The sequence below is a fragment of the Charadrius vociferus genome, unplaced genomic scaffold (assembly GCF_000708025.1).
Source record: "Charadrius vociferus isolate BGI_N301 unplaced genomic scaffold, ASM70802v2 scaffold1036, whole genome shotgun sequence".
In the NCBI taxonomy this organism is placed as follows: domain Eukaryota; kingdom Metazoa; phylum Chordata; class Aves; order Charadriiformes; family Charadriidae; genus Charadrius; species Charadrius vociferus.
This window is the reverse complement of record NW_009648816.1, coordinates 22,273-30,454: the sequence shown is the minus strand read 5'-3', so window position 1 is coordinate 30,454 and position 8,182 is coordinate 22,273. Positions and strand designations below refer to the sequence as shown.

Sequence of the window (8,182 nt, the reverse complement as noted above, 5' to 3'; positions counted from 1 at the left end):
ACCCCTGTCCTTGGCACTGGAGAGGCCCCACCTTGAGTGCTGTGCTCAGTTTTGGGCCCCTCACGGCGAGACAGACATCGAGGGGCCGGAGCGTGTCCAGAGAAGGGCAACGGAGCTGGTGAGGGGTCTGGAGCACACGTCTGGTGAGGAGCGGCTGAGGGACCTGGGGGGGTTCAGCCTGGAGAAGAGGAGGCTGAGGGGAGACCTTCACGCTCTCAACAGCTCCCTGAAAGGAGGGGGTAGAGGGGGGGGCTGACCTCTTCTCCCTGGTGACAAGTGATAGCATGAGAGGAAATGGGTTCAAGTTATGCCAGGCGAGGTTTAGATTGGATATTAGGAAACATTTTTTCACCGAAAGGGTTATCGAACATTGGAAGAGGCTGCCCGGGGAGGGGGGGATTGGCCATCCCTGGAGGGGTTTAAAAGAAGGGCAGACGTGGTGCTTGGGGACATGGTTTAGAGGTGGTTTTGTCAGGGTAGGTTAATGGTTGGGCTTGATGATCTTAAAGGTCCCTTCCAACCTCAGCGACTCTATGATTCGACCTCAGCTCCAGGGCAGCGAAGGAGGGTCTGAGCTGGCGGTGAAGAAAATGCTGCAAAGCATTCACGAGCAGATGACTTTTTAGCAGGGCCTGAAGCGAAAGGGCGAGGGGGAACGGTTTTAACTGGAAGAGGGGAGATTTAGATTAGATTTAAGGAAGAAAATTGTTATTCTGGGGGTGGCGAGCCCCTGGGGCAGGTTGCCCCGAGAAGCTGTGGCTGCCCCATCCCTGGAGGTGTTCAAGGCCAGGTTGGACGGGGCTCTGAGTGCAAGGTGTCCCTGCCCAGGGCAGGGGGTTGGATTCGATGGCCTTTAAAGGTCCCTTCCCACCCAACCCATCCGGTGATGTGATGATTTCCCCGAGGAAGCAGGTCTGCCAGCAGGTTCAGGGCTGGCAAACAGCACCCTGTTCCAGGCTGGGTCCACACGTCACTTGAGACAGTGTCCCATGGCATCCCCTGCATCCCACCCAGCTTCAGAGCGCTCTCGCAAGCAGGCTCTCTTCACTTTTCTGGGCCCATTCACTCAGATTCTGCAACCTACTCTACAGCCGTTCCTCAGGAGGTACAAGCCCAGGCCAGGCACAGTGACAGTCTTTTCCAGACCAGAAAAGAAGGTCAGCACGGTAGGACTGCTCTCCCGGTCCATCAGGATGACCCTTGAGATGTTTGGCATAACTCCTCCTCACCTCTCTTTCTGCCTCCTCGTGGTATCTGGCTGTTTCCAGGAGCTCCTGGAGCTGCTTTTGCACGAGGTCTTTGCTGGCACACGCCCCAAGCGTCGTCCCGATGCATTTATACAGGAAGTTCTGGAAGAGCAAAGAGGAACGTTACCACCCCGTGAAACCCTGCCAAGCCCTCGGAGGCGGACTGAGCTTGGTCACATGCAGGTTACTCCTTGCAGCAGCCTGGAGGCGCGTGCCCTGAAGCAAAGGAGCAGGACAGAGCCTGTTCGTAAGAGCTGGGACACTCGGAGCACCAGGGTGCACCGGGACAGAAGTCTTATGGCTTATTTGGTTCCTTCCCTTCCACACCAGAGAGCTCTCGGCCTGGTTCAGCTCACTTCTCGCTCAGCTGTTACAGACCCGTTCACTGATGTCCTGCAAGCCGCAGAGACCACCAGTTGGGTCTCACCAGCACAGGCAGAGCAACACAGCCTGGCCGGGACCTCTCGAGCCGGCGATTTGGCTGTTGACTGACCAGTGTTTCATTTTCAAGGCTGCCCAGCCACCTCACCAGCCTCCTGCTCTTCCTTCGCCCCTCCTGACGCCCCTTTCCCAGCCCCAAGCTGCCGGCAGAACCACGCTTTCGCAAAGCGGCGAGGGCTGGATCGGCCCTGCCCCTGCCCACACGCCGCGGCAGGACGGGCACCGCCAGCGCGCCGATATCCCCCCCGGCGCCATCACCTTCTCCGGCGGGAAGCCGTTGTAGTTGTTCAGCTGCCTGCACATCTCCGTCACAAAATGGCAAATCCATGCGCTGTCAGACACGGCCGCCAGCGTCTCCTGGAGGAACTGCGGGGAGGGAAGAGCCGTCAGCGGCCGAACAAACCCGCTGCTGGCTAAGCCTCAGCCGGGGGGGTGAGAGCCGTGCGATAAATAAAACACCGCGGGGGAGCTTGTGTCAGACCTACCCGGACCCTCGTCTGCAGGAAGCAAGCACGCACCCCCCCGGGAAAGGCTGCTTCCCCCTGGGGAAGGACTCTGCCCACCCCGGAGCGGATCCTGCCAGCACACAGCCATGTCCCCCGCTCCAGAAATGTGCCTTTTTCCTCGGGGTCAGCTCTCTTCCGAGATAAACTGCACCCAAGTAGCACCGCCACCATGAGAGGAGCAGGATGAGCCCTGCCCGGTTTTAATTGCTTCTCCGTGCCCTATTTTAAGGCTCTCCAATTAAGTGGGGAGACACTCCTGGGACCACTGTTCTCTGACCCACCACCAAGCCCGAAAGCCCGTTTTTAGCGTTCCCCGCAGGAACGGCGCGTCACCCTCTGCGCTGACCCGCATCTCTGCTTCCGAAGTGGCGAGACCTGGCAGCATGACGAGGAGTGACCATCTCCACCACCACGGTCAGGGCGGGCGAAGGCGAGACCCAGCCCACGCTGCCCTCCTGCCTGCCAAGCCCCGGCAAAGCCCAGCCGAGGGGACCTCCAGGGCCGGTTGCCACTTGCCCTCCCGCTGCCCCGTTGCCTCCCCGGCACAGGGACCCTTACCAGCAGCAGCTTCTCCTCCCACTCCTTCTGGGACAGGGACTTCTCCGTGTTCTCTAGGAGAAAGCACATTTTTCACACTCGTTTCTCGCCCTCGCTGGAGATCCCGCAGCAGGGGCAGAGCGTGCTTCAAACGCTGCGCGTGCTGCGCTTGATGCAGTGGGGATAACTGCCAGAGACACAGAGGCGCTCCTGGTGGGCATTAGTGGTGATTAAAGGGTGATTAAAGTCCCTATTAAAATAGGAAATGGCACTTCTTCAGAGAGCTTCAGTGTCTCAGGGGGCACCAGGCACGTGGGCAGTGCTTATTCATAGAACCACCCAATGGTTTGGGTTGAAGGGACCTTCAAAGGCCATCGAGTCCACCACCAGCCCAGGTTGCTCAGAGCCCCGTCCAACCTGGCCTTGAACACCTCCAGGGATGGGGCAGCCACAGCTTCTTGGGGCAACCTGCGCCAGGGGATCACCACCCGCACAGCCAAGAAGTTATTCCTCAAATCTCACCTAAATCCCCCCTCTGTCAGCGTCAAACCGTCCCCCCTGGTCCCACGGCTCCCCTCCCTGATGCAGAGTCCCTCCCCAGCTCTCCTGTAGCCCCTTTAGGCACTGGAAGGGGCTCTGAGGTCTGCGCGGAGCCTTCTCTTCTCCAGGCTGAACCCCCCAACTCTCCCAGCCTGTCCTCCCAGCAGAGGGGCTCCTGGGACACCCCCAAGTGTCCGGGCACACGCAGCCCAGTTTGGAGAAGGTGACTCCAGCAGAGTTTCTCCTGAGCACGAAGCCCCTTCCTACCTTCTATGTGCTCCACCAAGAGAGGAACCTGCTTGCTCCAAAGCTGGTCCAGCGCGGGGTGGACGCTGTAATGCAGTACGTTGAGCAGACGCAGGGCAGCCATCCCCCGGCAGTCTCCTGCGTACGGCTGGGACGATACAACCTGGAAGGTTGGGGATGGAACAAAGGCTGTCACTGCAGAGAAAGCGATCTGTGGGTTGGGAGTCAAAAATAGGAAACAAACCCCAGAGGAACGCAACACTGGAGGCAATTGGTCTCTACACCTCAAGGAAACCACAGCGTGCTCCTTTTGCTCCAGCTGGGGATAGAGAAATGCCGTCAGGAGAGAACGTCTCTCCGTACCCCAGCTTCATCCCTGGGCGAGGGAGAGCAAAGCCCAGCCTCCCCCGGCCTGGGAAGAGCTTCCGTGGGACCGGCTGGAGACCCACACTGGAGCACACCCCACGGACACAGCTCTGGGGGTCTGAGAGGGACTCTGAGCTACACGGAGACGCTCCTGTGCGGGGAAGGGATGGGGCTGCACCCAACCCAAGAGGTGCACGGTGGTTCTGGATACAGAAACCTCTGCCTGGAGCAGCGAGGTGAAACAGGGCATTCCCCCTGCCTGGGGCAGGCTCGGCGCCGGCTTCTCTTAGTCCACGTGGGACAGGGGAGGGAGAGCGGTTTCTTCGGCTGTCTGGGAAATGGGAGAAAGGGAGAGCTCTGCCTTCAGGCCACTCACCAGCAGTCGCGTCGTTAGAGCATAGGGCGAAGGAAGGTTTGCTGCAAACAGAAGGGAAAAAAGCGTAAGACAGCATCGCCCACCGAGCGCCCCCGAAGCCGGCTTGGCTGGCAGACGAGTCCCACGCTCCCCCACCCCCACCTCTGCCGGGGGAGGCCGGCACTGACCGTTCAGGTCGTAACGGATCAGGGACGCGTTTTCTCCCTCCTCTTGCTTCTTCACGGCCAAATACATGAGGCTCTTGCAGAGCGGGGTCAGGGCGTTGGTGAACTGTATGGGAGTCACAAACTCCAGGAGGTATGGCCAGAGGACCTGCGGGGAAGAGGAGAGCGCGGCGCTCGCGGTGCCTGATGGCGCAGGGCAGCCAGCAAGAGCCTGGCTGCGGGACGGGACCCTGCACCGGAGCAGGGGAGCGAGAGGGACGGGATGGGGAGATGCCAGTGAAAGGCCTTTTGCTGACAGGGAAAATTCCCGAGTGCCCTTAGCCATGGCTCTTGGTCAGGACGGGAGAGGTCACAGAATTAGAGAAGCATTTAGGTTGGAAAAGACCTTTAAGATCATGGAGTCCAACCACTGCCGGTGCTCTGCTCCTGCAGCACCGGAGCTCCAACCGCAGAGTGTTCCCTTTCACAGAATCGCCTGACGGTTTGGGTGGGAAGGGACCTTAAAGGCCATCGAGTCTCCCCCTGCCCTGGGCAGGGACACCTCCCACCAGTTTTCCAGGTTAAAGCCATTTAACACAGCCAAGAATTTCTTCCTCAGATCTCACCTAAATCCCCCCTCTCTCAGTGTCAAACCGTTCCCCCTGGTCCCACGGCTCCCCTCCCTGATGCAGAGTCCCTCCCCAGCTCTCCTGGAGCCCCTTTAGGCACTGGAAGGGGCTCTGAGGTCTGTGCGGAGCCTTCTCTTCCCCAGGCTGAACCCCCCAACTCTCCCAGCAGAGGGGCTCCAGCCCTCCCAGCATCTCGGTGGCCTCCTCTGGCCCCGCTCCACCAGGTCCATGTCTTTCTTAAACAGAGGACATCCAGCACCACTGCCTTGCTCCAGCCTCAGAGAAGCTCGTGGGGAGGGTACGCGTGGGTCCTTGGGAGGACAGCTTCCCAAACCAAACCTCCGCCCCGCTCTCAGAGGGACGGGGATAGCGGCAATAGCTCCTGCAAGGGTTGGGAGCGGTGACAAGGCATCCCGCCCAGCAGATGGGCCATCCCGCACGTCGCAGGGGTGGTGCGGGCTGTGCCGAGGGCAGCGCAGGACCCCCAGCACACGGTGCACGGACGGCAGCTCTGGGGCCAGCACCGACCACCGCAGAGGTGGAAGCGACCAGGCAGACTCACGTTGTTCATCCTGTCAACGGTGGTGCTAAGGAGAAAGAGCGTATTGACGCTGATGCTCTGGACGCTGTCACTAGTGAGGTCATCGGCATCCGGCGGCTGCTTTTTGGGCTGCTGGAGGAGAGGGAAAGCGCAGGTCAGCACCGGAGGCAGCGGGGAGCAGCCCTGGGGGACACCCTCAGCGGACACGTTTCCCAAGCCGTGGAGGTGGCACGCCTGGCAAAGAGCAGGCTGGAAGCCACGGGCAGAACCTGAAAGCCTCCTGGTTCATGGCCCATCTCCAGCTCTACCCACGGAGCTCAGAGGGGCTGCAGAGCACCTGCAGCCCAAACCATGGCCCCCGCTCCTCTCTGAGGGAAAACGGGATGAGCCCCGGAGTGGTTTTAGTTGTGCCCGTGTCTCTATAGCCCAGCTGGAGAAGTGGGGCTGGAGGCAGCCAAGCTACCTGCACCAAGGGGGCACTAGCCCGAGCCAGCCCGGCTACACGGGCAGCACGCAGCCAGCAGGAGGTGGAGGTTGTGCCAGCGCAGCCCCCGAGTCCCGGCTGGCGTCCTTTGGATGCAGGGAGATGCAGGGACAGCTTGTCCCAACGGCACCTCTCCTGCTCCTGAGGTCTGCCCCCAGTTCCTCCCTGCTCCAGAGGCAGGAGCCGCAACACGCCATGGAAGGGAAGATGGGGAGGAAGCCGCGGTGCTGCTGTGTGAGCACAGGGGATGGCAAGAGGGACATCCTGAGGGTCCGGGGAGCAGAGCCTGCACTGGGACAGAACTGTGAGGGTACGGTGCGTTCGGACACTGTGGTCCTAGAGAAAGGGCTGCCCTGGGGAGGGTTCAGGGTGGAGAGGCTGCAGGTGAAGCGAAGCAAAGCACACAGGCTTCTGCCAGCTGCACCACTCCATGGAGGACAGTGGTGGCCAGAGGCTGGATGGGAGTGTTCTGCAGGCTACGCTGTGTCCACAGACTTGGGCTGCTGAACTCATAGAATGACAGAATGGTTTGGGTGGGAAAGGACCTTTAAAGGCCTAAAAGTGCCCCCCTGCCCTGGGCAGGGACACCTCCCACCAGCCCAGGTTGCTCCGAGACCCGTCCAACCTGGCCTTGAACACCTCCAGGGATGGGGCAGCCACAGCTTCTTGGGGCAACCTGTGCCAGTGTCCCACCACCCTCACAGGAGAGAATTTCCTCCTCAGATCTCACCTAAATCCCCCCTCTGTCAGCGTCAAACCGCTCCCCCTGGTGCCACGGCTCCCCTCCCTGATGCAGAGTCCCTCCCCAGCTCTCCTGGAGCCCCTTTAGGCACTGGAAGGGGCTCTGAGCTCTCCCCTTTTTCACCTTCTCTTCTCCAGGCTGAACCCCCCAACTCTCCCAGCAGAGGGGCTCCAGCCCTCCCAGCATCTCCAGGGCCTCCTCTGGCCCCACTCCAACAGGTCCATGTCCTTCTTATGTTGTAATAATAATTCTTACGTTGTACTCGTAATTCTTACGTTTAGTAATTCTTGTGCATACGGCCACCGACAGGGACTTCCCTGGTCCCACTCAGGTACGTTTCTTTAGGGGTTTTACCCCCCCGGGATGTGCTTACCGCATCCGAGGGAAGGGCGCACTGGCGGACAAGGAACTCCATCATCGCCTCCCCGCCGGGCTGCTCCAGGTAGCCGTGGTGAGCCATGGCGCTGATCACCTGCACCAGGGCCCGCTTCACCTGCGCGGGCAGAGCAGCATCACAGCATCCCCCAGATCAGTGCGGGGCGGAGGAGAGGAGCTGCGAGCAGGGGGGTTCTGCCTGCTCCAGGGTCCTCCTCACAGCCGCCCTTCACCGCCTCCTTCTCCTCCTCAGTGGGGAACATTACAACGGGTTTTACACAGCCCTTTGAGTGGGTTTGGGCTCTGCCAGCAGCAGCCGGGCACTGCAGGGGACAGCGGGGAGAGCTGCCCACCGCTCGTGTCCAGAGGGGACGGCGCAGAGGCCCCATACGGTTATGTCTGGCAAAGCAAAGTTTGTGTTTCGCAAGTGGGATGTGCCCTGTGATGGCGTGAGCTGAGCCATCAGCAGCACGGTGCTCCTGGCAGCGCCGTGCATTTTCCTGACACGCAGGGCTTCGGGCAGGACGGCGCTCCACAGCAGCAGCACTCCCTGAGACGTGCTCTCCGCACAGGGCACGGATGGGAAACGAGTCCCCGTGTGCTCCCCGTGACTGGGAGGGTACAGACCCACAGAATGACCCAATGGTTTGGGTGGAAAGGAACCTTAAAGGCCATCGAGTCCCCCCCTGCCCTGGGCAGGGACACCTCCCACCAGCCCAGGTTGCTCAGAGCCCCGTCCAACCTGGCCTTGAACACCTCCAGGGATGGAGGAAAGGGACATCAGAGTCCTGGTGGACAACAGGATGACCATGAGCCAGCAATGTGCCCTGGTGGCCAAGAAGGCCAATGGCATCCTGGGGGGCATCAAGAAGAGTGTGGCCAGCAGGTGGAGGGAGGTCATCCTCCCCCTCTGCTCTGCCCTGGGGAGGCCACATCTGGAGTGCTGTGTCCAGTTCTGGGCTCCCCGGGTCAAGAAGGACAGGGAACTGTTGGAGAGGGTCCACCAAAG

General features: G+C 60.7%; 1 protein-coding gene across 1 annotated transcript in view; it reads right to left on the bottom strand.

The window, feature by feature from the left end:
- Positions 1 to 8,182, bottom strand: part of MROH1 (maestro heat-like repeat family member 1) — a 76,419-nt gene that overhangs the window by 46,713 nt on the left and 21,524 nt on the right. Inside the window, exons 11-18 of the mRNA XM_009886846.1 lie at positions 7,172 to 7,291; positions 5,594 to 5,701; positions 4,427 to 4,571; positions 4,260 to 4,300; positions 3,539 to 3,680; positions 2,753 to 2,805; positions 1,947 to 2,054; positions 1,230 to 1,349 (exon numbers count right to left, since the gene is read on the bottom strand). Of these exons, the coding sequence (XP_009885148.1) occupies positions 1,230 to 1,349; positions 1,947 to 2,054; positions 2,753 to 2,805; positions 3,539 to 3,680; positions 4,260 to 4,300; positions 4,427 to 4,571; positions 5,594 to 5,701; positions 7,172 to 7,291 (837 nt within the window). The remainder of the gene's footprint in view (positions 1 to 1,229; positions 1,350 to 1,946; positions 2,055 to 2,752; positions 2,806 to 3,538; positions 3,681 to 4,259; positions 4,301 to 4,426; positions 4,572 to 5,593; positions 5,702 to 7,171; positions 7,292 to 8,182) is intronic.